This window comes from Lacerta agilis, chromosome 5 (assembly GCF_009819535.1).
Source record: "Lacerta agilis isolate rLacAgi1 chromosome 5, rLacAgi1.pri, whole genome shotgun sequence".
Taxonomy (NCBI): domain Eukaryota; kingdom Metazoa; phylum Chordata; class Lepidosauria; order Squamata; family Lacertidae; genus Lacerta; species Lacerta agilis.
In genome coordinates, this window is record NC_046316.1 from 8,666,203 (window position 1) to 8,693,668 (window position 27,466).

Sequence of the window (27,466 nt, forward strand, 5' to 3'; positions counted from 1 at the left end):
CCTGAAAAAAACCCCAAAGAAGGTAGTATTACAGAGGACCCTGGACATTATCTTTTATTTCATACAAGAAACAGATGTTAGAGAAATGTTTAGTGTGTGTCCTTGCCAATTCTTCAGAGTGGATCCTCCTTCAGAGCACCCTCGAAGACCCACTAAAAGATCACAACATGAGTTACTTGTCGGAGTGAAGGATCAATACTGAGGAGGCAGACAGTTGAGAACTAGAATTGCATGTCTCTTCACAGTGTATAGTCATTGCCCAAATTCCATGGGAGTAGCTGGGGAAATAGCATACAATGGCAAAATAACGGGGGTTTCCCACAAAACAATTCTCGAACAATCCTCCAGCAAAAACACAGGGTGATCCCACAAGCAAGAGCTGGATAATCCTCCAATTTAAATCACTACCAATTGAGTGGAAGACAAAAGAGTTGAAACTGCAGATCAATGCCTCCTTCTGGTTCCCCTCCAGTGGGTGGCTCTACAAGACACACAAGATGGACGGATACTTGTAAGGCACCTAAGCAGAGGCATCTATCAAAGGAAATATTCAGGGCCTATACCAACAAAATAGCAATGCAGGAGCTTCCCATGTTTTCACAACCTTGATAACCACTGTGACATTGTCTACTGAGGCAATACATAGCTGTAATCCATAGGGACTTGTCCCTCTGCTCCTGCTGGAATAGTACAAATGCATTAGAGGTAGATAGGAGCTCCAGCCTAATGGGGCAAACCAAGATGGCAAATGGGTGCTACTGGAGTTCAAAATGCCCAGGGAAACCTGCCTCTTGTATAATGAGACCACAAGGCACTGCCTTAATATGAGCAACGTATTAGAATTATGTTTCAATTTATGACAGTGGTCAAGTGTTCTTGTTTCCTGGAATTGAGGAAACACTTACTATGGCTTATTGTATTTTCCCACATCATAATAGTAGGAAGAATAGTAACTGCATGTCAGCTAGACAAGCCTCAAGGTTAGTAAGGTTAAAAACGTATCTTATACATGTGAAAATAAGTTACGAAGGTGGTATAGGGGAAATCCAATCAGCAGGCATTTTAAATAAGTGAAGTTCAATTTCATACATATTAAGGGTAAGTGAACTGTGATCCTTCTCATTTAATAATGAGAGGCCTCTGAAGATCAAGGAAAAGCAAGTGCAGAGATCCCATAAAGATTAATATTGATTTACAAAGTAATACAGTATTGCATTTTAGGATACTAATCTATTTACAATTGTTTGTATCTCATGCACAATTGGTCTATTTGGTGTCTCATCAGAATCCCAAGCATTAGAAGCTGGGGCAGCAACAAGCATTAAAAAGTTCTGACCTAAAGATTTTCTGATAATATTCCATGACTAACAGAAATTGTCCCATCTTTCCCAGAATCCCAGCCAACTATGGTACTTATCCATCTTATTTGATTAACTGTAAAAGGGGGAAAGCCCATAGATTTATTCTTGCAAAATCAGATGTTCTATTCCAGGTCAAGTATTTGAGACTTCTGTTCAAGAGAGAAAGCATCCCTCTAATACTAGATTCCTGAAACCTTAACACGTGTACTTTTATACTGTGACTTTTATTCTGATTTCAGACATAATACAATTGTGATCAGTTCACCAGCCCAGGTGAGACTGGTTATGAATTGTTTAATAGGCAAGCCCCCAACCACTACTGAGCAGATGGGCTTCTTCTTCTTTTAATATGCTATGTAGCCAAGAGCTGAACTGATTGGCTGTATTGCTCAAACTAGTTAAATTTATGATCACCCCATTTTGTGCTACGTATTTCTTAGACTGTGTGTCTCCCAACCCTCCATAGCAGATGGGAGGAGGCAGCGTAATCAATGGAAAGTGCCTCTTCCCTGTTCCACTAGTGGAAAGGACAGCTTTGAAGGCCACAGGGTTCCCCAATTCTGCTTCAGTAGAGGTCTGATGCGATTCTAAACTATCACTCAGTATTTAATGTAACCAAAGGGAGTAGCCAAAGCTGGTGAAAATAATCATTTTCCGTTGTTTGGTTACAGCAATTAAAAAACTGAACCAATAGAAAAATCATCAGAAAGGCAACTAACAGAAAGTCCCCATGAACAGAATAATAAAAAGCAAAAAGGAGGTGGATTCATCCACCTCTGAAGTACATTCAGATTAAAAGAGTGTTCCGGGACCTGTTCATCGTATAACACAAACATCTAAAATGCAGAATTTGGCTCTGCAGGTTGGGCAAGGCACGCGGCTTGAAAGCCAGGTTTCTGGGTGCTGCTGGTCTTGCCGACTGGCAAACCATTTGCCCATGCAAGTCAAGCACCACATGGGACGACAGTAGCATTGTTGGCACTCTCCTTCATTCGGCTCTTGACAGTTCTTCAAAAGCTTGACATTTGCAGTAGTCTGCATACACCCAATGCATGGGTCTAGCTCCTGCAGACAGAGAGAGAGAGAGAGAGAAATACGTCACAATATAATTATTATGTTTTATTTAATATATAGTGCCATCAATGTACATGACACTTGACAGGATGTCATAAGCACAAAAAGAAAGGGGACGGAGGGAGAAAGAAACTAATGATCTGAAGTTAACAGTCACTGTTAACACAAATGATTGCCACAAATTTAAACGCCACTTAGTGGCATGATTTTGGGGTGTTCTCACCTTAGACTGTAACTGGGTAAAAGTCATCTGCACCTGGGTTCTGCTACTCATGAGAAAATGTAGACACATGGTGAATTTTAAATTCATCACATCTAGCTAGCTGTTCCTTGGAAAAAGCTGTTACTGTATTCTGTTTACACGTGAGTCTTTCTTACCGGCCTGTCTACTTAGCTATAAGCTCCCCATCCCCCTTGAGCTTTTCAATAAAAGTTTTAAAGCTTTTTGACACCGACTGAAGTAGAACTCCCATCAGCTGAATTTCCAGCAAGTGTCTTTCAAAATGGCTTTGAAAATATTTTAAATGCCTTAAAATCCACAATCCAAGATACATTTCCTTGGAAGTAAATCCCAATGAAGCTGCTAGGACTTACATTTGAGTAAACATTATTTGGCTCACATATAAATGTATAATTTTTACAAGCCTAGACATGCATATGTAGGTTTTTTTTTTTAACCTAAATTAAATAAAAATGTTCTCTTTTAAAACTCAGCAGTTGTTCTAGTACTAGAACATTTTTTTAAAAAAAGCTAAAGGGAAATACATGGGGTTTTTTGCTTGTGGTAACTTCAGAGGAACTACTCTGTCTCCTTTCTGCTTCCAAAATGCCAAAGACACACATTTCATCCAAATGGACACAGATTTACCCTTTGCCTTAATAAATGCTTACAAGCAGGGCTTTGCAACTGAAAACCCTGAACCTCCCTGAATTGTCAATGCCAAAAGAACCAGTCACAACAAAGTACACACATCAAGCTTGGATCCAAAGATAAACAAACTTGAGGAAGTTCGTGGAAGGAAATTTTCTACAGTCCCCGCCGCCTATGTAACTTTATTTCAAGAACTTCCTTAAGTAAAAATCTTAGGATCCAAAACAGAGCTTGCAAATAAAGCACATGAATAAAGCATTTCCTCATCAGAAAAAAGTAACTACTGCAGCTCTTTCAGATTAAAAAGAAAAAGCCAGTTCCACATAATTCTGCACCCCAACACACAGGAAAAGGTAAACAGATAAACATAAGCTTGTGCTAATTACATGCACATTACTAGATCTCAATTAAGGTAAACATCAGCACAAATTAAAAGAAGAGGCTTTCAGCATAAAAGGGGAAGAGTCTGTTTCAGTCAATCACACAGGGAAACTAAAAACTTATAGTAGATGGAATTCAACTGAACAGTTCTGCTTGCACTTTTGGCTGTGCAGCAGAAATTGCTCTCCTTTCCCTGCACATTCACCAAATAGGTTCTGGGCTCCCCCCAGCCAAATTTAGGGGATACTTGAAAAGAGGGGAGGAATGCTCTGCTGTGCAGCAAGAAGTGCTCGTACTAGTGGAACTGTTTAGTTGGATATTGTCCTCATTGTTGAACTTGGTATATGCAAAATACTGGTTTTTAAATGGCTACGTGCATGCACTTCAGAAGGTATGAATCAGATCCTGTCACCTGGGGCTATTTATATTCAACAGGAAAGCTGGTATTTGGCAACATACTCTAGGTTTAGTGATAATCTACCAACCTGCCCACTCTCCACCAACTATTAAATAAAGGCAACACGGAAAAATAAGTTATAATCTCCAATCTTGAACCTACCTGATTGCTTGAAACACAGTATGTCTGATTTGTCTCTACCAAAGAGGTAAAAGTTTCCAGAAACAAGTCACTGAGGCTCTGATGTATTACCACATTAGCGGCATTACGGATAGGAGCATGGAGTTTTTCTCTCAGTTCCCCATATTCTGTTGAGTTCAGCCTAAGACAGATAAGAGTTTCATATCAGCCATTTGCAAGTGTAAAAGAAATTGTACTTTGTATTTTATATGTGAGCTTTATAGAAAGGAGACAACAGTCTCAAATACCGTAGATCCCAGGCTACTTTTGTCTCATTTTTATTCCAGACTAGGAACAAACAAAACCATACTGTTGGTTTTTTTTGCAGCATGTTATATAAAAAAATCACAATTTCAACACTAACTTTTTGTTTCTCAGAGTTATTTAATTGTCTTAGATGACTGAAAACTGTCACTAGCATCAAATGAGTTTGCATATGACTCACAATGTTTTACGTATTCATTTGTGCCTCCTCAAAATGGAGGGAAACGTTTTATCGATGTCTCCTCCATTTATTTGAAAAGCACCTTTAAAATGACTAGATTGAACACTGATACTCTGCCATTAAGTGGTTCAAGCTATGCTAGAGATAGCCTCAAAGGGCAAACACTCGGTGTCTAATACAGCACCCAGCTTTGCATGTAATATACCAGTGTTAAAAGTACAGTATCTGCATTGACTAAGTTCAGTTTTGTGGCTGGTATTTAAAGGCCAAAACAACTTTGGACCAGGATGCTTAGCAGCCCACAAGTACAAACAAAGCCAATCTTTATGATTAGAGGAGATCCTATTGGCTGTTTCACAGCCAACAGATTGTCACTTAGTGGAAACAGGCCTTCTTGGCGACAGCACCCATCCACTTGAGTAACTTGTGAGCAACAGGCAAGAGAGACCTTTAAACCTCTTAAACTCTTATGTTCATCCAAGCTTTCCTGAGTTCTGAATATATTTAATTGAAACAAATTGTACCAAATTATCACATATAGGCAATCTTGCTTTAAAAATACAGCTCTAACAACAAGATAATGGAATACTGTATTGAGAACACATTCCCCCTGTCAAAACTATAAAAAATGCCCATTTTACCGGATAGTAAAAGGTTTCACATGAGGATTAATACTGGCAACACGAATTGTGAGGAACTGTGCAGGCATGTTCGCGTCTGGCAAGAGTTCATGCTGTCTGGAGTCTACCACAGTTAGAAAGATATCTCGCTGCTGCACAATATGTAAACAGTATGTGGTCACTTTCATGATCCAGGTGTCCGTAACAATTACTCGGGCTCCAGGGGCTCCCGTAGCAAACTTGTCAATCCTCCTGAATTCTATGTTGATAGAGGAAGCCACTGCCCTCCAACCTGACTGCGGGAGGGCATAAAGGGAAAGCGTCTTGACTAGGGGGTGGTTATTCCAGCCATTTCGTGACCAGTAATATATTAGGATACCAGCAACAGTTGGGGCAAGAACAGCCAGCAGTAAAAAGAATCTCCAGCTTTCTGGAGCCTGATAAAAACTGCAAAGTTGTTTCTCGGGTGCTGCAAAGCACATGCCAGCATAGTAACCTGCAAGGGAGGGGGAAAAAAGTACTTTTAGGAGAGAGAGAAAATAACCTGACATACATGTAGGTGTTACTTAAAGCTTCCAACAAGAACCTAACATCTTCACAGTTCACATTTCAGACACTGAACTTCCACATATCTTTCTCTCATTGTAAACGCTTTTTCCCTGCTGCACTTTCATCCCCGGAAAACGGTGCCCTATCTACACTGTGATAGGGTGGTCGGGGAGGGGAAAGTGAGGACCCTGCTTCTCTTCCAACCATCTCTTTGATATGCATCTCAAAGCAAACAAGTAAAGCAAAACCCTTCCATAGCAAGCTTGGTTTTTCTAGGGATACAGGTGTAGAGCAGTGAAGAGCGAGCAGCAAAAAGGAGAAACAGAAAAAAAGGGGAGCAACTTCTTAGGAACTTTTCCCCAGCGCACATGCTTGTGGGGCCCTCTCCCCAGGCCCCTAAAGATAGGGAATGCCTTTGCAAATGCAAAAACATTCCTCCTTTCCTAGGCCTTTGGCTTGATTCAGCCATCTATGGACTTTCCAATTGTGGAGGGCATTGTTATTGTTTGTTACCATTTTTATTTTATTTATTGAATTTACATCCCCGCCCTATACCCAGAGGTCTCAGGGATGTTCACAGAACGCGGTGCGTTTTTGCGCTTTTAATATTGCAAGCCGCCCTGTGATCCTGGGGTGAGGGCAGGGCCGGATTTAGGTTTGACGATGCCCTAAGCTACTGAAGGTAATGGGGTCCTTCATATGTCCAGCTGTCCTTTGTCAACAACAAATTGTCGCTGTTTTTTCTATTGAACATATGCTATATGGTAATCTATGGACATAATAGGTATCTAAAGCCATTTGCACATAACAAAATATGTGTTTTATCAAAGTAATTGTTGAACTGAAATACAATTAAGAAGAAGTCTATTAATAGTGAAATACAATTAAGAGGTGTGCATGCACACGAAAGCTCATACCAAGAACAAACTTAGTTGGTCTCTAAGGTGCTACTGGAAGGGTTTTTTTAAATTTTTATTTTGTTGTTACAATTAAGAAGTATATTAATAGCGAAATACAAATTTTTCCCCCTTTAAATTTTTTTAGGGGCCCCCAAGAGAGTGGGGCCCTAAACTATAGCTTGTTTAGCTTATACGTAAATCCGGCACTGGACCTTGAGGGGCGGTATAGAAAGGTGACAATATTAATATTAATAATCATCCAAATAAATAAATGGCAGGGCAAATGGTGACGGGCCCGCCCTTCTCCTCCTCCCCCCCTCCGCAGCCCCCTCTCCCTCCCGCTCACGCACCGAGGGGCAGCAGAGCGTGGGCCAGGAGAGTGCCGGCGCCCCGCCGGAGGTGGTACTGTACGAAGGCCGCGTCCTCGCTGCCCAGCCAGCCGCCCAGCAGGTTCTGCACCGTCAGCCCGGCCAGGTGGAACTCGTTGGGCGGGAAGACGAAGCACACAGCCAGCACCACGTAGGCCAGGCTGAAGGTGGCGGCGGGGCTCTCCATGCGGGCGGGAAAGGCGCTGCGGCGCCAGACAGAAGCGGCCGCTGGAGGCCCCGGGAGGCGGCGAAGGCCCGGTCCCTGCTCAAGGCCGGGATTTCTCCCGCGCGCGGTGCACTCTGGGAAGTGTAGTCCAGGGCGGGCCCCGGCAGCGCTCTATCGCCCCCTGTCGGACCGGAGCTGCAGAGGGGGAAAGCGTCCTCCCCTCCTAGGATCCCAGCGACGGGCACTCGAAGCATCGCTGCCTCCAACCGCGGAGGGCAGGAGCACCGAGGACCAGGGCCGGATTTACGTATAAACTAAGCAAGCAATAGCTTAGGGTCCCACTCTCTTGGGGCACCCAAAAAATTTAAAGGGGGGGGGGGAAAACTGGATGTACGTTTCCAAAATGTAAGATACAAAGCAAAGCAAATAAAACCTACATACAGCAGCAGTGTTTTGTGCACACATTTTGTTACGTGCAAATGGCTTTAGATACCTATCAGGTCCGTAGATTACCACATAGGATATGTTACAGGTGGGTAGCCGTGTTGGTCTGCCATAGTCGAAGCAAAAAAAAAATAATTCTTTCCAGTAGCACCTTAGAGACCAGCTGAGTTTGTTCTTGGTATGAGCTTTCCTATCTGAAGAAGTGTGCACCCACGTACACGAAAGCTCATACCAAGAACAAACTCAGTTGGTCTCTAAGGTGCTACTGGAAAGAATTTTTTTTTTGTTTCATATAGGATATGTTCAACACAAAAAAACAGCCACAATTTGTTGTTGACAAAGGGCAGCTGGACTTTTAAAAGGCCCCATTACCTTCAGTTAGCTTAGGACATTGCACGGCGGGCGGTTGTGCGCATGCGTTTACCATTAGGCGAGCTCCGCCTCCACCGCCCTCACCGCTTTGCTTTGCATGCCAGCCCCCGGGCGCCTCTCCTCGTTGGCCTGCGAGGCCACGTGGCATACGACGCAACGCGGCGCTGGGCTTTTTATTGGCGGAGGCGGGCCAACGCTTAAAATTTGAACGCGGCGGCGGCGGCGGCCGGCTTAGTTGGCGGATAGGCGTCTCTCGGGTCGGCGACCCTTGTTTGGAAGGGAGGCAGGTAAGCGGAGACGGGCAGCGGTTTCTCCCTCAGGGAAAGCGGGGGAGGGGTGTTGGGGGGCGGAAAAGGCCCCCCCCCATCCTCGGCCTCCTCACCCCACCCTTGTTTTTGGGGAGGAGGCTTCGACCCTGGCCCAGGCCCTCAACGGAAGGAGGGTGGGCCGCGAGGGCCGGGAGTAACGGGAAAGCGGCTTGAGGAGGAGGGAGTTTCCCTTGCTTACCTGTCTGCATTGGTCCGCCTTTGGCCATTAGGCCTTATCGTCGCCTCGTTTTTATTCCCTGCATTTTTACCTCAAGGTGGCTTAAAGAGAAGAAGGAAGCAGCTAAAAACGGGGCGGGCGGCATCTCTTTGTTTTAACCAGTTAAACATTAATACTTCGCATATGCATACGTATATGTGCAAAATATACAGATAATTGCAGTAAGAGCGGCCATGCTATAATGATGATGATAATAATTATACCCCACCCAGTGCCGGATTTACATATAAGCTAAATAAGCTATAGCTTAGGCTCCACTCACTTGGCCCCACCAAAAAAAAAAAAATTAAAGAAAGATACCTGGATGTACATTTCCAAAATAAAGGATAAGTTCAACAATTACTTTGATAAAATACATATTTTGTTATGTGCAAATGGCTTTAGATACCTATTAGGTCCATGAATTGCTTTATAGCATATATTCAAGACAAAAACAGCGACAATTGGTTGTTGTCAAAGGACAGCTGGACATATAAAGGGCCCCATTACCTTCACTAGCTTGGGGCCTCATCAAACCTAAATCTGGACCTGACCCCACCCATGTGGCTGGGTTTCCCTAGGCACTCTGGGCGGCTCCCAATAGAATAATAATAATAATAATAATTTATAATTTATACCCCGCCCTTCTGGCTGGGTTTCCCCAGCCACTCTGGGCAGCTTCCAACAGAATATTAAAAACACGATAAATACATCAAACATTAAAAACTTCCCTAAACAGGGCTGCTTCAGATGTCTTCTAAAAGTCAGAAAGTTGTTTTATTTCCTTGACATCTGACAAGAGGGCGTTCCACAGGGCGGGCGCCACTGTAACCTCACTTCTCGCAGTGAGGGAACCGCCAGAAGGACCTTGGAGCTGGACCTCAGTGTTCGGGCTGAACAACGGGGGTGGAGATGCTCCTTCAGGTATACTGGGCCGAGGCCGTTTAGGGCTTTAAAGGTCAGCACCAACACTTCGACTTGTGCTCGGAAATGTACTGGGAGCCAGTGCTCTTTCATTAAAAGCAGTCTGTTCCCAAAAGCCTGTTGGAACAAGGTGGTCTTCCCTTGCATATGCCGGCAGAAGGACAACAAGGAGGGAGCCAGTTTAGCTTCTCCTGGGATGGAGTTTGAAAGCCATGGGGAGGCTAAGTGCCCTTTCAAGCCACCACTTTCTTTTTTGTTCTTGTACACCCACAGTGACTCCCTTGAAATGCTCTTGATTCAGGAGCTAAGTTTCCTCTACTACACTTTGTAAGCCCAAAACACTACTGTAACTGGATAACTTACTTTTGTTTTGTACATAGGGGGAAGCAGGGATGTTACTTTTTTATTTATTCACTTGTAAGATACATCTATACATCTCATTGATTAAGAAAAAAAATGTCCTTCCACACCCACAGTCTCAAAATGCCCTAAACCTACAGCCATCCCACTGAGTCAGGACATCTTACATTTGAAGAGATGCTTAATCTTGTTTTTGCAGTATTGCTTTTGGCAGCAAAGCTTATACTTCATTGTGGCTTAGAATAGTGTTAATAGTAACCTGAGTGACACTGAATTTTGTTTACAAGAGCTCTACACTTTAGAGAAGGGATGAGAAACTGCATTTCTGAGTACTTGCAGGACTACAACTCCCACCATCCCTGTCCATAGGAGTTGCAAGCCCAATAACTTTTGGAGAGCCACAGGGTTTGCCATATAGGAGACCACAGGTTCCCACCTAGAAGTATCCAGTTGCATTAAAACAACATTGTCTGCCTGGCTATGGTTGTTTACACCTCTGCTTTCATTTCTAGAATGAGTCTGCATACCTTAAGTGGAGATAACGTTAGTGATGACGTAGCTGCTGAAAGCTGTGCCATACTTTTCACATCTCCAGAAGTCGTAGGCAGACCTTCTATTCTCCGCCCATCACAGAAAGAAAATGTGCCACCAAAGGGGATGGTGAAGCCTATGAAGGTATGTTTATGTTCCTTTCCAGCATCATTTTCTGTGTTAAAGGCCTGGTCCAACAGTTTCACCAACTGAACTGACAACAGCAAGCTTGACCCTTCAAGGGTCATGGACCAGCAGCAAGTGTAATATATACACTGGCAATGTTCAGCATTGTAGGTATGTGTAACATGGAACCATGGAGAGGTGTTACTGTGGCGATCACACAGGGTCCCCGGTCGTTTAACGGACTATTGATCCCTGTGCCACCACGGCGCTTCGCTGCCACCAACCAGGATCCCCTCCCTGGTAAACACTGACACAGTCAGGGTGTGATTTTAAACAAAATAATAAGTTTATTTAAAAACTTCAACAACTTAAGATATTGGTTACAACCCTGTCCTAATCCTACGCTCACCACTCTACCTCACCACCAACCCTCACAATCAACGACCACCCACCAATCAACTCCTCTTAACATTGCCCAAGCATTTGATATTCAGGTCTCACTTTATTATGGGATAACTATAGCGGACAGACTTTGTAACTCATACACAGAATTTCCCCAACTGTTACCATCATGCCTATTGGGCGGTTGTGTTCCTTTACAGTGATGGGAATGTGAGGGAGGACTTTATATTATAGAATTCCTTTGAAATGTACCCATCACTGTAAAGGAACACAGGATTTCCGTTTCTTAGTACTTGTTTTAGAACTAGCTCTGTTCAGTTTTTAATACTTTTAGTTACTTAATATCTGTTCTTTATTAATATTTATGGGCATTTTTATTGATGACTTTATTATTTTATAAGATGCCTTGAGGGCCTCCTTAGTGGAAAGGAAGGGTATAAATACCCACGGATGTGCATGCATGTGTGCTCTCAGGGTTTTGTGTGTGTGTGCTTGCTCAAGTGATCTGTGTGACTTTCTCTCCCAAGGTAACTTTTCATACTCCTATGCGGGATTCTCAGACTCACAAAATCCTAAGTCCAGATAAAAGGAAGAATCCTAAAACACCTGTTATAGAAGTTGACTGCACAGATATCCCAGAGGATTTTGTCATGTATGCATCCAGTGCTGTGTGAGTAAATCTGATCCTCTTGATGCATTTTAAAAAATTAAAACTAGAAAATATTGTATGATTGCCCCCATTCTCTAGAATACTCTTGCAGCTGTCTTTTCTGATTCATTGAGAGAGGTGACTGACTTTTTCTTCCTAGAAGCTGACAATTGAGATTTTACTGCAAGTGTTTCTTCTGGTCCTTCCAAGCTAAGAGCAGCAGCATTGGCTTAAGTGCTAGAACAGATAGTTGCATTAGCCCATGATTTCTGAAGGACTCTTCCATTTGGTCACATTTTGGGGCCTTAGAAATATTGAGTGGGTATCATGTGAAGATTGGCCTAAGTCTGAAGAAGTCATTCTCCAGGGTGTCATCTACAAGGTGGCAGTGAGTGTTGTCTAGTCCAACACTTAATTTAGGTGCAAAATACTTTCGTTGGCGTAAACCTATGTCTATAATAGCCCAAACAAAATAGCCCACCACAAATCTACCCAGGATGAGTAGATGCCATACACTTAGTCTTTGTGTAAGCTACTGACAAGTGCATGGATCCACACCAATAATTGCCCAAATATGTACAAACTGAGTCCTGGGTGTGTGATGTGGGGTTGCACACCTCCATTCCTTATTTAGAGATGGTCTAATTTTGGCTTGGGCTCATATACTTGGCAGTGTATTGTGCCCAAAGAATGCATTGGACAGGACACTACTTAATGCCTTCTCATAGAAGACACTTTCCTGGAGGTGTGGATATAGCATTTGAGGTGGCCAGAAGCTTGTTTTGGGGTATACATTTCCAGTTCCACATTGAATACAGTGTAGAAGACAAATACTGAAAAACTTAAGTTTGACATAAATTTTCCGGATGCAGGTGCTATGGCTCATGAGAGCTTCTGCAGGAGGATGGTAGCTGGCCATTTTGGAAACTGAATTCCAGTTTTGTGCCACACTGAAGTGGATAGTAAATGCCCTGTTTGTAAGCATTGGGCTGCACCTAACAAAAGCCTCTTTTCCTATGTGCCAAATGCGGCTCTTTTATTTTAATTATTCTTCAAAGGCCGTATTAACTAGCTAGTGATGGGTCTACCTTTCAACAGGAGTCAACAAACAGTTACACTAGATGCTGATATTGCAAGTGAGAAGATAGAGGTGGAAGGAAAGGTCAATCCTGATTCTTCAGATGATGTAATGTCAGCAAAAAGCAAAGGAGCAAATATCCCTGACTTGCCTACTGACGACCTTCTGAAAATAGCGTCTTTGGCAGTGTTTGCTGCAACTGAGAAACAGGATGGCGATTCTCTGTCACTTGATGCAGTTTGCCTGCCTCAGACTGCTACAGAGAATGATCCATCTGATGAGGAAAGAGGTTGCAAAACAGAATCGTCCTTCACCCCATCGGCAAACAATGATGCGACAAAGCAATTTCTAAGCTCTGATTTGGCAACAGTTTCTAACGGAGTCTGCGAAACTGAGCCGTTGTCAATAGCCCACATACAGAATTCTCCCTCGCGACACGTGCAAGGATCCTGTAGCTCTGAGAATGTCAGCTGTGGTGAAATAAAACCTGTTCAGACCGAGGAATCAGAGTGGCAAGATTCCACAGCAGTGAACAGCATCTTGCCGGAGTGTGAGGGGGAGGGTCACGTAACAAAACTTGAATTCATAAAACAGGAACCAGATATGCTTGAAAAGGCAACTAATAAGGTATCTCCAAGGAAACCAGGCAAAGGTGCTGAAATGAAGGCTCCTTCTGGAAAACCAGCTTCAACTCGCAAAGTGCTGGAGGAAGCCGAAGAGAGAACCAACACTGAAACAAAGAGTTCTGTCCACAAAGCATCTTATAGCCTGGACTGGAATAAATTTGATGATCCTGACTTCAATCCATTAGGAGGTGTTTCAAAAATGCAAAATTCCCTTGAGTGTCCTATGCCCAGAATTCAAACAGCCGATACACAGGAGGATAGTATTTTGTCCAAAGCAGGCTTTCTTCAAGCACAGTTGCACAATCAACCGGATGACTTTGGAGCTGCAGAACTATTAAGTAAGGAATTGTAAGTATTTTAACACTAAATCTGGAGCAGTCCTGGTCTTGGGAAATGGAGTACAAATTAAAATATCTTGCTAGTTTTTGGGATTGATATAAAGTTGCAAGTTAGAGAACAAAAGACAGGAAGAAAACAGCATGCATTGGAACTATTCAGGCTTCTCTTATCATTTCATGCTACTCAGTTCTGTGTAGTAGAACTAGCTATAATCTGTTTATGAACACTGTCTTAAGCATGTTATTAAAGTCTTAATGCTTCTCCAAGGACCTTAAGGTGGTGTACAGTTATGTCACCCCCACAACAACTCTGAGGTATGTTAGACTGAGAGGCAGTCACTGCCCCAAGGTCACCCAGTGTGCTTCAAGGCCAAGTGGAGATTTGAACCCTGGTGTTCTAGGTCTTGGTCTGACACGAGCGATTGTACCGCACATCAAAAGACAGGTTCTTGCTAAAAATGGTGGTATTTTAAATATTAAACTATTGCGGCTTGCGTGGGGGTTGCTCTGTGGGTGGCATGTGTATATGTAAAACTATATTGTGACTACCCCCTTGGAACTTCCCCCATGACCATCCTTACCTTTCAAGTAAGGCAGAGACCTTTTAAAATCTCCATCTTGCTTACTGTGCTCTGGGATGCTCCCATGTGATTTGCAGGACCATTCGAGCTCCTGCAAGAGCATCCCAGAACCCGGTGAGCAAGGCAGAGAGCTTAAAAGCTCTCTCAGTGATGGGGAAAACCCAACAGCACAAAAGGAGCTTTTAAGCTCTCTACGTTGCATGTGATTGATTTGTGGGATTTGGGTGCAAATAATAATTTTAACCTGGCTGCCTTTCTGCCATGCAAGATTGAAATTGTACTGTTTGTGCACAAAATTGAATTATAAAGTTATGGAAGGTAATTTATAAAGCACATTGAATCAAGCTTTGTTAGCCGTCTGGTTCTATAACATATGCTGTCTTGTTCCCTATAGGAAAGAGAGTGATGAGCAGATTATAGCTGAAGATCCAGCTGTGGCTGAAGCAGAAACTCAAGCTGAACTGTCAGTGGATTTGATGGTATGATATGACCCTGTGTACATTGTTATACCTGCACTCAAAGCTCTGCATACTTGCCAAAATGGAAAACAAAACTGCACAAGCATTCAATTTCAAAGCTAAATTCTGTCACCTGCATAGGCAAGTTTTGCATATGCTTGTGGTGGTTTTGAATCACCCCAGCTAGTCGTCGTGAGTGAGAGGCACTATGCAGAGCAGGAAAGCCTATCTCAGTCTTGGTCGTTTGAAGTAAACACAAACATACTTCTGAGATTTCAACAGATGTACTGCTTAGGCACTTTATTTAACAAATGTAAATACCACTTGATTGTAGTAAAACCTCTTTAAGTGGTTTTAAAATAAACTTTGAAGTCTGTGAAGGGCTAGAAATCCTGCCCTCTTTCTGGAAAGCTGAGACGCTCAGGATTCTGCACAGAATACCACATTCTGTACTTTCGAGATAATAAATGGTTCCTCTGTTCTTAACTGAGTATTGCATTTGTAAACAACAACAAAAACCCCACCCTCTCCCCTCATTCAGATTCCAAAAGTAAAATTATTTGCTCCAGTAGGCATTAAAGTTACGTTAGTTTTATGCATTCCGTATGACTTCATGGAAAACGGCTGTGTCTGTAATAACAATGCTGCCTATTCGTAAATATGTTCCATTGCTTTCAGTAGGTCTAATTCTCAGGTAAATGGGTATAGGGTTGTAGTCACGGTCAGCAACAAAGTACTTTTAAGGCTCTTCTAGGCATATTTCCCTTGCAAAATAGAATAATTCTGCTGCTACTGAGGTCTGTAGGTCATTTGTCTTATTTGATGCAGCGATATAATAGTGGTCCCCATACTGCTACAGTAAAGTTTCTATTAATATTAGTTCATTCACCTTTTATAAGACTTGTGGTATTTGAATAATAAATCCACAAAGACCTTGTAATCAAGTTCCAGAGTTCAAGGGAAAGCAATAATGTTGCTAATGTAACAACCTTGGGGAAGAAAAACACTTTTTATGTAACATTACTTATATACAAAAAAGCAGCCGTCTGCAAGGGCAAAATGACTTTTTAAAATGCATTTATTGATTTTTGAGAACTTGGTCATCTCCCCCAGCTACTCAGTAAAGTGAAGAGGAGCAAGTTACACTACATGCACAGTTGTGATTTATTTAATCACTCCACCTTAAGGAATATTTTTATTAAACTTTGCTTCTTAGGGTAACTTGTCTTTAAATGGAGAGTTGCCTAGAGATGGCTTTTTGCTCCAACCTCATTGTGAAAGGCCTGCAACAGTAATGCATGAAAACAACCAGGTTGCAGATACAGGAAATGAAGAGTTCCGATCACCCTCAGAAGGTAAGAATGGTAATAATGTACGTGCTTAAAAGAAAATCTGTTAAAAATGATCTATAGGTGGTATAGATCCAACCAAACTAACAAGGATGTATAAAACGGGAAGCAAAAATTGTTGGAAATGTGGGGTGAAAGAAGGAAGTTTTTTCCACATACGGTGGTTATGTGTCAAGGTGAAAATTTATTGGGACAACATATATAACGAATTAAAGATCTTTAGATACACGTTCCAGAAAAAACCAGAAGCATTCTTGTTGGGAATGGTTGGAGAAGATACCGCAAAGAATCACCAGAAACTGTTTCTATATGCAACAACAGTGGCTAGACTGCTGTTAGCACAGGTTTGGAAACAACAGCAAATGCCAACAGTGGAAGATTGGCAACAGAAAGCGATGGAGTATGCAGAAATAGTCAAATTAATGAGGAAAATTAGACAACAGGGTGAGGAAACATTTCTAAAAGAATGGAAGAAATTTATGTTGTATATAGATAAGATCTGTGTGAAATAGAAAACCAGTAGAATAGAAATAAACATAATGGCTAATACAAATAAATCTTATTGGAATAATAATAACAATAACAAAAAGTACATTGTAATTAAGTAACCAGTTGTATTTATAAACAGTTTACAGATAAAGAAGAATTGTATATATAGAAAGGTATATTTAATTGTAGACAATTTATGGATAACTGTGTAGTTAGAATTGCAATATTTAGAATGGACAAAGGAAATGCGAGAAAATTAGAATGGAAAGAAAGAAGCCAGAAGAAGGAAGGAAGGAAGGAAGTCAACTCATAGGAGTAAATAGTAAATGTATAATGTAATACAGTTTGTATCTGAAGTATGAAATTTGAAAACTAATAAAGATTATATACAAAACCGAAGGTAAGAGTAGTTGGAACTATGGACCTTTTAGGCCCTTCTAATTATTGTGCAGATAAAAACCATTGCTTTCTGCATTTATTAACACTTTTGCTTAGTCCTAGGACTCAATATTGAAGTGGACTATCTGGAACACTTTGGAACTACCTCAGTAAGTAACCAATATGTGAACTGATTTTAATATTTTTACAGCATTGAGCTACTATACTAAAAAAAGTCCATAAAGGAGAGTAAAAGTATTTCTCTCAAGCAAAGGAGACTTCGGCTGGATTAGATACTCCTGAAAGCAATTGCTGAGGAGAGCTCTAAACGTCTACCTGCCAATATAAACTCAGTGTTGTGTATATTTTCTCATTTACACAAGAGCTAAACTTGCTCTGTGGCAAGATATTGCCCTGTCTCCCTTCTCTTCCAGTTAAACGTATATGCTGCTTGAATCACAAAACAGATATAGAAGAATCTACTTTTATTGGGTTGTTTTATAGTTGTATCGAAAATTCCTTGATTTTGGGATGATCTTTAATACAACTTGGAAGATCTGTACCCTAAACAATCACATCTTTGGCTGACTGACTTGTGCCTGTACGTTGCTTACTTACAAATTCCTTCCCCATAGTTCAAAGAATCTGTCTTGAGGAAGCAATCTCTGTATTTGAAGTTTGATCCACTGCTCAGTGAAAGCCCCAAGAAAAGTGCTCCTGTTGCTAATGAAGCAAAACCTGCAGTTCCAAATGGGTAGGCATTCAGGTTTTTAATGCTCTTCCATTTTGGAGCCTATTTAGGATTGTTTCAGTATTTTTTTCTTATTTTAAATTAGACCATCTAGAGAAATGGCAGTCAATGAAATAAAAACACCCAAACCCGAAGAAAAGTCATTGGGACTAGACCTTCTAGGAGCTTCAACAAATCTGGTAAGCGCCATCTAAATATCTCCAGTAGTTTGCCGATATGGGTGGTTTGTAATTTTTTAAAAAAGATCAACACATTGGCCCAGTTCAGAAATAATATGAAATCATGGTTTCCTGCTGTGTGAATGAGCCATGGTGAACCTCAGGCTTGCATGCTGGAAGAGGTCAGAAGCATTACATTTTAAACTCAAATGATCCAACTACTGTTTTTTAAAAAGTTTAACAGTTTAGACATCAAGGGAACTATGGTTTGTCTGACTCAGCTTGGTGCATCTTAAATAGAGTATCTGTTAACACAAATGCATTATAAAATTACCACATGTAAATGTGTTTTTTAAATTCTTGTCACAGGCCAGAGGTTCTCTAGATATTCCAACCACTAAGGACATTTCATTTTTGTCTTCTGCGCTGCCTACTGAGGCTATTGTGGAAGTGTTGAAATACACTCAGCAAGACATGGATACAGCTATCGAAAGGGTTAAACTTGAGAAGGACGCGGTTATCAAAAAGCTTACTTCTGAGGTGAGAACATTGAAAGGAATATTTGGGTTGATACTATTTAGAAAGATACTGCTGAGAATGGCTTTTGATTTCCTGCTGGCCACAAGCTTGTAGCCGGTAACATTTTCCCACCTCGCAAGACTTTTCTGCAGATTTCCTTTACCAATGGAAGTTTTTAAACTGATCTTTGGGAACACTAATCAAATTAGTTCCATCCAGTGCTCCTGACCAATATAAACCACCAGTGTCATTTGCTTTTGCTTTTTGCCTTGGGTGATTATAAATAAATGGCTTCCTCTAAGGGCCCATACTAAAGAGAGTAAACTTGCTTATCAAGTTGTCCTTAAGGTAGAATGAGGTCTAGTCAATGACTTTTCTGGATGTTGCTTTGATTCTAGCCCAGATCTAAAGTGACTTCTGTTACTGTTACACTCCCATTTTGGGGACCTTGTGGTTTCAGGTACAAGAAAAGGAGATGGAAGCTTTGGAATGGGAAAGGAAGCATCACAAGATCTATTTGGAAAATAAAGAAATGGGGTAGGTGTATAACTGGGTTACAGAAGCATGTTCTATGGTTTCTTTCTCACAGGACTTCAATACCACCAAATATATAGACCCATTTCAACTGGTATCTGACTCAGTTTTGGAACCGAGGCTTCCTCTTCCTTGGCAACAGGTGCTGGTTCCTTGGGCAGTGCCTGGTACCTGTTAGACTGACTGGGATGATTGTTCTGCCCAAGGTGGCCTCTGTCATTGCTGCCTCCTCACCTTTGCCATGGTTGCTATTCCTCCTAACTTCCTTCCCCTCAGCTGTTGAACTGTTTTGCCGCTGCTGATGTGGCAAAAGTGCTGGGCATGCCTCGGGCTCCCCGTGAGCCTCACTGAGAAATGGCTGGGGCCCTTCCTTGGAGCAAGGCATTCTGGGCAAAGTGGCCTAGGAGGGATCCTGTGCCGCTGAAGCTTTGCTAATTATTAAAGTAACTTTGAGTCAGGGCATTCGATCCATCTTGCCCAGGATCTTCTGCACTGACTGACAGCTGCCTTCCAGGGTTTCAGGCAGGCCATGTTTCATTATTGCCAAGTGAAACACCTGTTTTGGTCTAGATCTTCCATGAGTTGCCTAACTTTGTTAGGACCATCTTTGTTAGGAGGGACAAATTATTTTTATTTGCGGCTTAATCTCAAAAGGAGAGGGAACTGTCACCACTATCACTATAGTGGAGATAGAAAATGCAATTAAAAAACCCAAAAAGCAGACAAATACCCTGTTTCTCCCAAAATAAGACATAGCCATAAAATAAGCCATAGCAGGATTTCTATGCATTTGCGAAATATTAGCCGTTCCCCAAAAATAAGCCATACCCCGAAAATAAGCCATAGTGATGTGGTACCTCCCATTAAAACAGCCTGGAAAGGCGTGGCTATGCAGCGTACCGATGCGACACGGTTAAAATAAGACATCCCCTGAAAATAAGCCATACTGTGTTTTGTTGAGCGAAAAAAAAATATAAGACAGTGTCTTATTTTAGGAGAAACACGGTAGGAAGAGTCACCCTGTGCAAGATGGCCGTTCTTCACGTAGAAGAGCATTCAAGGGAAACTTATTGTTCTGGGTCATTAGTGCCAGGAATTGGGACTACGGCAAAATCCTATGATTTTTCTTGCTATACATATTTTAAAATGCTCTTTCTCTCTTTTAGAACAATTGTTGCGGAGTTTGAAGTTACCGTAGCACAAGTGATTGGTAAGTACAAAAAGCATGAAGACAGGGGCTGGGGGTGCTTTATACTGAATCATACCACTGTTGTATCTGGCCAGAACTATTTGCTAACTACCAGCAGCTTTCATAGGCTCCCAGCCAGACGTGAGGTTTTTTTCTGAGGCCTGCTACAACCGAGGGATTCAACCTTGGAGACTTTCCGTGCAAAGCTTGTGCTCTACCATCATGTATTCCTGCTCCAAAGACGCGTTTGAGAGTGTTCAGCTCCATTCTTGCCAAAACTTTTCGAAGACTAGGAAAGCACAGGAAATAAGAATCACGGAAGTATGGGGTGGCAGCAGCAGAGTTTAGAGATTACTTGATATTGGCTTAGCCCAGTCTTTCTCAAACTTGGTCCCCCAGATGTACAGCTTCCATCATCCCTAGCTATCAGGACCAATCAGGGATGAAGGAAGTTGTAGTCCAACATCTGGGGGGGGGGGCAGTTTGAGAGAGGCTGGCTTGGCCTATCAGTTGTTTGGTATTTTTTTTTAAAAAACCAAAGTGTTGTCTTCCAAGACAAATACATAATTAAAATAAATATACGGTAGTATGCAATCATCCACATGGCATCAAAAACAAACTAGGAAAATATTTTACGTTAGAAGAATAGAATAGAATAGAATAGAATAGAATAGAATAGAATAGAATAGAATAATAGAATAGAATAATAATTTATTGGCCAAGTACATTTTTCAATATACTCGGAATTTGCTTTGGCTACATTACAATGTAAAATACATTATACAAACAATAGTAATTTACAGAGCAAGAGCCGAGGCTGCCCTTCTCGGCGCCTCTTAAGCTGTGTTGGTGAGTGTACGCCTGCCTCCTAGCCCCGATGGAGTTGGCCAGAGGAGGGAGCGGTCTTCCCAGACACTCACAGCAGCAGCAACAGCAGCAGTGTTCCGGAGGAGGCTTCTCTGGAGCCTCTTAAGCTGTGGCGGTTGAGTGTTGACCCGCCTCCTAGGCCCAATGGAGTTGGCCGGAGGAGCGGGGCGGTCTTCCCAGACACTCACAGCAGCAGCAACAGCAGCAGTGTTGTTACAGATTAAGCCTCACATCCACAGGGAATAGTTCAATCTAAAGTGTTAAGATGATTGCTCCATAGTGGCTGCTACTATTAATAAACATTTTGTGTGAATCCAGCCACTTGAACTAGGACAGGGTGGGGAATCTGACCCTCCAGATATTGCTGGACTCCAACTTCCATTAGCCCTAGTCAGCATGGCAAATGGTCAGGGATGATGGGAGCTGGAGTCCAGGAACATGTGGTTCTTCCACTCTTCTAAGGGACAGCGTTAATTTGTTTATTTCATTATTAAAATAGGCTAATTGTCCTCTTAAGACATTGAAAACTAGTGAGGCCTAGCTGCTGACAGAAGCCAGTTTTATATGCATTATTTGTATATGAACTTAAGAGGAAGCTGTTCAAACAGTGCAGGGTTTCTGAAACTTGGGTCTCCAGCTATTTTTGGACTAAAATTCCCATCACCCCTGATCACTGGTCTTGCTAGCTCAGAATGATGGGAGTTGTAGTTCAAAAACAGCTGGAGACCTGAGTTTGAGAAACCCTGTTCTGTTTTGTTGCACACTGTGTCCTAAATTCTGCACCATGGAATCTATATCTGACATTTCTGAATATTTGCAGCCTTTCTTGAGGTTACTTGAAAACTGCCTCTCCTAAGACATGGGAGTAATGGGGCACGTCTGCACAAAGATCTCTGGACTGATGTCTGTTTTGGACCCTAGAGAGCAAGCAATGCATTTCATTTGTATCTATCTGTTTCTCTAGAGAATTCCCAGAAAGAAAAGGAGCTTGCCCAGAAAGAACTGCAGAAAGTACAGGATGAAAAACGGCAGATTAGCTCTGATCTGAATTCTGTGGAAAAATCATTCTCTGAGCTCTTCAAACGTTTTGAAAAGCAGAAGGAGGCAATAGAAGGATATCGGAGGGTGAGCATTTCTAACTCTGCCAGCTGCTTAAGTCTCTTGTTTCTTTAAACAATGGTCTCCCACCTTTGCAACTCTTACATCTGAAAAGCCAGTGTGTATCCCTGATTACGCATTACATTTCAACACGTATGTAACAACTATAACCATGGAGGCATGCTACTTTGAGATCCTGTTACGAAGAGTGCACTTTATTTTAATTACCGGGGGGGGGGCACTTGGCAAGAGTGACATCTTTGGTTGAAAATAAATTTGTTTACTACTACGAACATTAAAGTAATTGCGGAGTAAAATGTAAAGCAGCAGTCTCCAACCTTTTTGGACCTGGGGTGGATGGGGGGGAATGGCAAAAGAAGACTTCAGATACTGCAGTCATTGCTACTTTCCCAATCCCAGGCAACCTCATGTTTGACGGGAGAAGTTGCTTATGTCCTGCTGGTCGTAATTGTGGGGATCATACAAAATCACTCACTCACACACACACAGTTGCTGTCTAATACAGAGCATTCTTGGTACCAAGAAAAATATACAAGGTGGCCACATTTTAAATCTGTATACTGCTCGTCATCCATAAATTTCTTTCTTACACCAATACTGAAAAAGTTGCACATGCATTTCTCCCTCTTGTGCAGGTGATGCGTATGGACCACACACAGCAGTCTCTCCCTCTCTGCCCAAGCGCATTTCCCTTAATCACACACGGAGCATATTTTAGCAAAACCTTCTATGGTTTCTCCACCCACCCACCCCACCCCAATACAACCCCGCCCAAACTGTTCTTAAAAACAAACCAGAAAAACACACAAGGACACCCGCAGGTGCTACATTGTCAATCCCTAGGACCCATACATCAATAACGCTAGATGAGCTTCATTGGTGCCAAATGTAGCATTTGCTGAGATGTTGGTTCTGGGCAGGAAGCTAAAGAAACTGTATGGAAGGTTCTCTGTTATCCCTGTTATCCCTAATACATTATTACTTGATAGCACAGCTGGCACACATGCATTCAACCTGTTTTCTTCCGAATACAAACAGTATAGCTTTCTATATTATAATGCATTTGTAGAGGTTTTAACAGAATTTTGCTGAACGTGTAATTTGTGGTGTTGGTGTTGAGTAATTCTACTTTTTGACAGATCAAGATTTGGGCTTGCCCTCATAATTATTTTTAAGAGGCCCTCTCCCCTTGTAAACTGAAATGGCCTGGGTTTTTTATCATCTTCTTCTAGAATGAAGCGGCTTTGAAGAAATGTGTTGAGGATTACGACACAAGACTTAAGAAGGAGGAACAGAAATATCAAGCATTGAAGGCCCACGCAGAAGAAAAGCTTTGCCAGTGAGTAAATGAGGTGTCGGGATCCGGCCATCCTTCAGATTACAGTGCATTTAAGTAAAGTACCTATGTTAGCTAAGAAGCTAATATGCCTGGATGCTTTTTTGACAGAGCGAATGAAGAGATTGCCCAGGTACGAAGCAAAGCCAAAGCAGAAGAGGTGGCACACCAAGCCATTTTGCGCAAAGAACAGATGAGAGCCCAGTCACTGGAGAGCAACCTTGAGCAAAAGGTCAGTCTTAAATTCTCGCTGGAGCTTGGGACTGTTAGTGGTGGTTCAAGCAGAGGAGTGGAGGGGCTGCCTTCCAAAGGCTTTGCCGCCTACAAGTTAAATCCATAGCTGCAAAACACATCTGAAATCCGTATTATGCAATTTGGGTCCAGCAGATTTTCGTTTGTCATCCGGGCTACTCATTAGCTCCAGCTGAGATCCCTGAAATGAAACAAGAATGCTGTGATTTGTGTACTGCAGACACAGGCAGGGTGAGAGGTTCAGTCCACCCCTTTACTGTTAGGTCCAGTCACGGACGACTCTGGGGTTGCGGCGCTCATCTCGCTGTACTGGCCGAGGGAGCCGGCGTACAGCTTCCGGGTCATGTAGCCAGCATGACTAAGCCGCTTCTGGAAACCAGAGCAGCGCACAGAAACGCCGTTTACCTTCCCACTGGAGCGGTACCTATTTATCTACTTGCACTTTGACGTGCTTTCGAACTGCTAGCTGGGCAGGAGCAGGGACCAAGCAACGGACGCTCACCCCGTTGTGGGGATTCGAACCACCAACCTTCCGATTGGCAAGCCCAAGAGGCTCAGTGGTTTAGACCACAGCGCCACCCGTGTCCCGGTAAAGGGACCCCTGACCATTAGGTCCAGTCGCGGACGACTCGGGTTGTGGTGCTCATCTCGCTTTACTACTTGCATATAAAAACGTTACTACCATTCACTACTCCTGTGTAGAAAAGCACTTGGACATGATGGCTGAAGCCACACCTCCTGACAGCACAAGCCCCTATTGCCAGGGATCCCTCAAAAGGGGACGCAAATTTCAGACTACTGACACACGTGCTTGCACTTCTCAGGCTCCTCCTTCAGCTTGCATTTTGCTACTTAAAAATGAGGCCCACTGTGCAAACTATTCTAATCTGTAAAAAAATATGGGTGACTTTTCTGAATATTTGTGCAACTCCTGCAGTCTGATACTTCTCCTTCTCTTTTAACAGACAAAGGAAAACAACGAACTCACAAAAATCTGTGAAGACTTGATTTCTAGGATGGCGGAAAAATGAACTAAATTGTTGCATCACACAATTCCTGTTTTATTTCTAATTTCACAAGTCTGTGCTTTGAATAGTTTAATAACAAAAAATAACTACTAACTTACTTGAACTGATTTGTCTATTAATGTTGGTTTTTATTAAATACAAAAAAACGAATGTCTGCCCATGCCTGTATTTTTGTATGTAAATAAAACTTTTTGTGCACTTTGAGGTTTTAGTTTGGTTTTTAACTCTCCTGTAAGTCCTCAAATGACAAGTGCCCTGCAGATTGCTTTCCTTTTACTCAGACTACAATTTGTCTCACTGGCTACCTGGTAGATCTAGACAGCCTTGAGTCTCCCAAGATGTTGCTTCCCACGTGAAAGGAAATGGCAAGATCTTTTTTTTTCCCTTCACGGAAAACCAAATGAGCACCCTCTTGTTGACACCACTTGCTGACTGGAGAATAGCAGTGGCTTTGAGTGATTTGTGAAAGCAGAGGGCCATTCTGCAGTGTTTTCCTCTTGTGCAATAATATGGGCTGGGAATTCTTTCAGCATTAACCTTATATACTTAAATGAAATGTTCCAGTTTGAGCAAACTGACCGGTGTAGTATGTGGACGGGGGGGGGGAGTTTTACTTGCTTTGGACAATATTAGGGAGAACATGCTCAAAATGCTGCATGTTGCCGTTCAGTCGTGTCCGACTCTTTGTGACCCCATGGACCAGAGCACGCCAGGCACCCCTATCCTCCCCTGCCTCCCGCAGTTTGGCCAAACTCATGCATAGTTGGTATTTAAAAGTATAAGATTAGCCTGCAGCTTTTGCCCTTATGCTGGAGGGGCTGTGACTATTGGTGCTACGTTTCATATATGGTGGACATATGACATGATCAAACCTGTCTGTGTGTTTAAAGGAGCTAAGCTTAATAACACAACAGGACATACAGAATACTCCTCAGCTTGCTCTAACATCTTTTTCATGGGAAACAGGAGGACCCTCCCCCCACAGTAGCAGGTAATTTTTCTTTCACTTGCAACATGCAACATTTCTTCCACGGCTGGAAGAGCCGGGACAATTTACATATGCATAACTGCAGACGAAAAGTATGGACAGCTGCATTCATGGAAAAACTTACAAAACAAGTAAAACATTAAAAGGACAATAGGCAGATGATGGCTTTCTGGAAATCTGGTATATATTAATTTTTGTTGTTGTTCAGTCGTTCAGTCGTGTCCGACTCTTCGTGACCCCATGGACCATAGCATGCCAGGCACACCTATCCTTTACTTCCTCTCGCAGTTTGGCCAAACTCATGTTAGTAGCTTCGAGAACACTGTCCAACCATCTCATCCTCTGTCGTCCCCTTCTCCTTGTGCCCTCCATCTTTCCCAATATCAGGGTCTTTTCTAGGGAGTCTTCTCTTCTCATGAGGTGGCCAAAGTACTGGAGCCTCAACTTCAGGATCTGTCCTTCTAGTGAGCACTCAGGGCTGATTTCTTTAAGAATGGATAGGTTTGATCTTCTTGCAGTCCATGGGACTCTCAAGAGTCTCCTCCAGCACCATAATTCAAAAGCATCAATTCTTCGGCGATCAGCCTTCTTGATGGTCCAGCTCTCACTTCCGTACATCACTACTGGGAAAACCATAGCTTTAACTATACGGACCTTTGTCGGCAAGGTGATGTCTTTGCTTTTTAAGATGCTGTCTAGGTTTGTCATTGCCTTTCTCCCAAGAAGCAAGCATCTTCTAATTTCGTGACTGCTGTCACCATCTGCAGTGATCATGGAACCCAAGAAAGTGAAATCTCTCACTGCCTCCATTTCTTCCCCTTCTATTTGCCAGGAGGTGATGGGACCAGTGGCTATGATCTTAGTTTTTTTGATGTTGAGCTTCAGACCATGTTTTGCACTCTCCTCTTTCACCCTCATTAAAAGATTCTTTAATTCCTCCTCACTTTCTGCCATCAAGGTAGTATCAGCAGCATATCTGAGGTTGTTGATATTTTTTCCGGCAATCTTAATTCCGGTTTGGGATTCATCCAGCCCAGCCTTTTGCATGATGAATTCTGCATATAAGTTAAATAAGCAGGGAGACAATATACAGCCTTGTCGTACTCCTTTCCTAATTTTGAACCAATCAGTTGTTCCATATCCATATATTAATATGCTTGTGAACAAACAATCAGATCTGACTTCCTCTGACATATTCCCAAATGGAGTAATGCATTTCATTGATTTCTTGCTCTCAGCCTGGGAAAAGGGGGTTATAATTGATTTGATAGTTACTCATACCGATGTTTTATGTCAAAAGAATTTAAAAAAAAAAAAATCCTTCCAGTAGCACCTTAGAGACCAACTAAGTTTGTTTTTGGTATGAGCTTTCGTGTGCATGCTGGGAGGATTTTTCCTATTTTTTACTATGGCAGGCCAACACAGCTACCTACCTGTAACTGGATGTTTTATGTGACGCTGGTTTTTTTAAAAAAATAAATAAATCTTTTTAAAGAGACTTAGCAAACAACACAGCTGTACCGCCCCCTCCAGGTGAGTGACAGGTACAAATTATTCAGAACATTTGTTAAACAAGACCACACACCGAGGGAAATTGCCCTGGGTGTGCACGCGTTTTCCTTTTTTCTCATTGTAATTGAATCACAGATCTTTGCCTGAAATGTATGACTCTTAGACCATATTGAAAAGAAATCGTAAAATTCCATAAGTATTACCTTGCACGTTAGTGTGTCTGAACTTTCGGTATTAACCAGCAGGTGCCACTGTTTCCACGTGGATGTTCT

The 27,466-nt window shown here is 42.2% G+C and overlaps 2 protein-coding genes across 3 annotated transcripts; one reads left to right on the plus strand and one right to left on the minus strand.

Annotated features, from left to right (window-relative positions):
* Window positions 1-1,099: 1,099 nt before the first annotated feature.
* Window positions 1,100-7,381, minus strand: TMEM129 (transmembrane protein 129, E3 ubiquitin ligase). The gene is made up of 4 exons (XM_033148408.1): window positions 7,128-7,381; window positions 5,351-5,825; window positions 4,247-4,406; window positions 1,100-2,426 (listed from the first exon to the last, which is right to left on the minus strand). Exons 1-4 carry the CDS (start codon window positions 7,330-7,332, stop codon window positions 2,178-2,180), a joined length of 1,089 nt encoding a protein of 362 aa, XP_033004299.1. The 5' UTR covers window positions 7,333-7,381; the 3' UTR covers window positions 1,100-2,177.
* A 959-nt stretch (window positions 7,382-8,340) lies between these two features.
* TACC3 (transforming acidic coiled-coil containing protein 3) lies at window positions 8,341-24,887 on the plus strand. 2 transcript variants are annotated; one of them, XM_033148409.1, is made up of 16 exons: window positions 8,341-8,414; window positions 10,449-10,611; window positions 11,523-11,665; window positions 12,743-13,696; window positions 14,662-14,746; window positions 15,942-16,080; window positions 17,059-17,111; window positions 17,577-17,695; window positions 17,778-17,871; window positions 18,220-18,390; window positions 18,830-18,906; window positions 20,070-20,113; window positions 21,924-22,084; window positions 23,311-23,417; window positions 23,526-23,646; window positions 24,632-24,887. In XM_033148409.1, exons 2-16 carry the CDS (start codon window positions 10,450-10,452, stop codon window positions 24,695-24,697), a joined length of 2,496 nt encoding a protein of 831 aa, XP_033004300.1. In that variant the 5' UTR covers window positions 8,341-8,414; window position 10,449; the 3' UTR covers window positions 24,698-24,887. The 2 variants fall into 2 exon arrangements, with proteins under 2 accessions (XP_033004300.1, XP_033004301.1); XM_033148410.1 differs by lacking the exon at window positions 12,743-13,696 and having other exon boundaries at window positions 24,632-24,882.
* The last annotated feature ends 2,579 nt before the right edge of the window (window positions 24,888-27,466 follow it).

What these genes read in the sequence shown, in the direction of transcription:
- TMEM129 (XM_033148408.1), bottom strand. Translation starts at nt 7,332, where the DNA reads ATGGAGAGCCCCGCCGCCACCTTCAGCCTGGCCTACGTGGTGCTGGCT. An exon ending in CCACGCTCTGCTGCCCCTCG is followed by an intron (nt 5,826 to 7,127) that starts GTGCGTGAGCGG and finishes CCTCCCTTGCAG; the next exon opens with GTTACTATGCTGGCATGTGC. An exon ending in ACTGTGTTTCAAGCAATCAG is followed by an intron (nt 2,427 to 4,246) that starts GTAGGTTCAAGA and finishes CTCTGTCTGCAG; the next exon opens with GAGCTAGACCCATGCATTGG.
- TACC3 (XM_033148409.1), top strand. Translation starts at nt 10,450, where the DNA reads ATGAGTCTGCATACCTTAAGTGGAGATAACGTTAGTGATGACGTAGCT. An exon ending in GGATGGTGAAGCCTATGAAG is followed by an intron (nt 10,612 to 11,522) that starts GTATGTTTATGT and finishes TTCTCTCCCAAG; the next exon opens with GTAACTTTTCATACTCCTAT. An exon ending in AGAGCAACCTTGAGCAAAAG is followed by an intron (nt 23,647 to 24,631) that starts GTCAGTCTTAAA and finishes CTCTTTTAACAG; the next exon opens with ACAAAGGAAAACAACGAACT.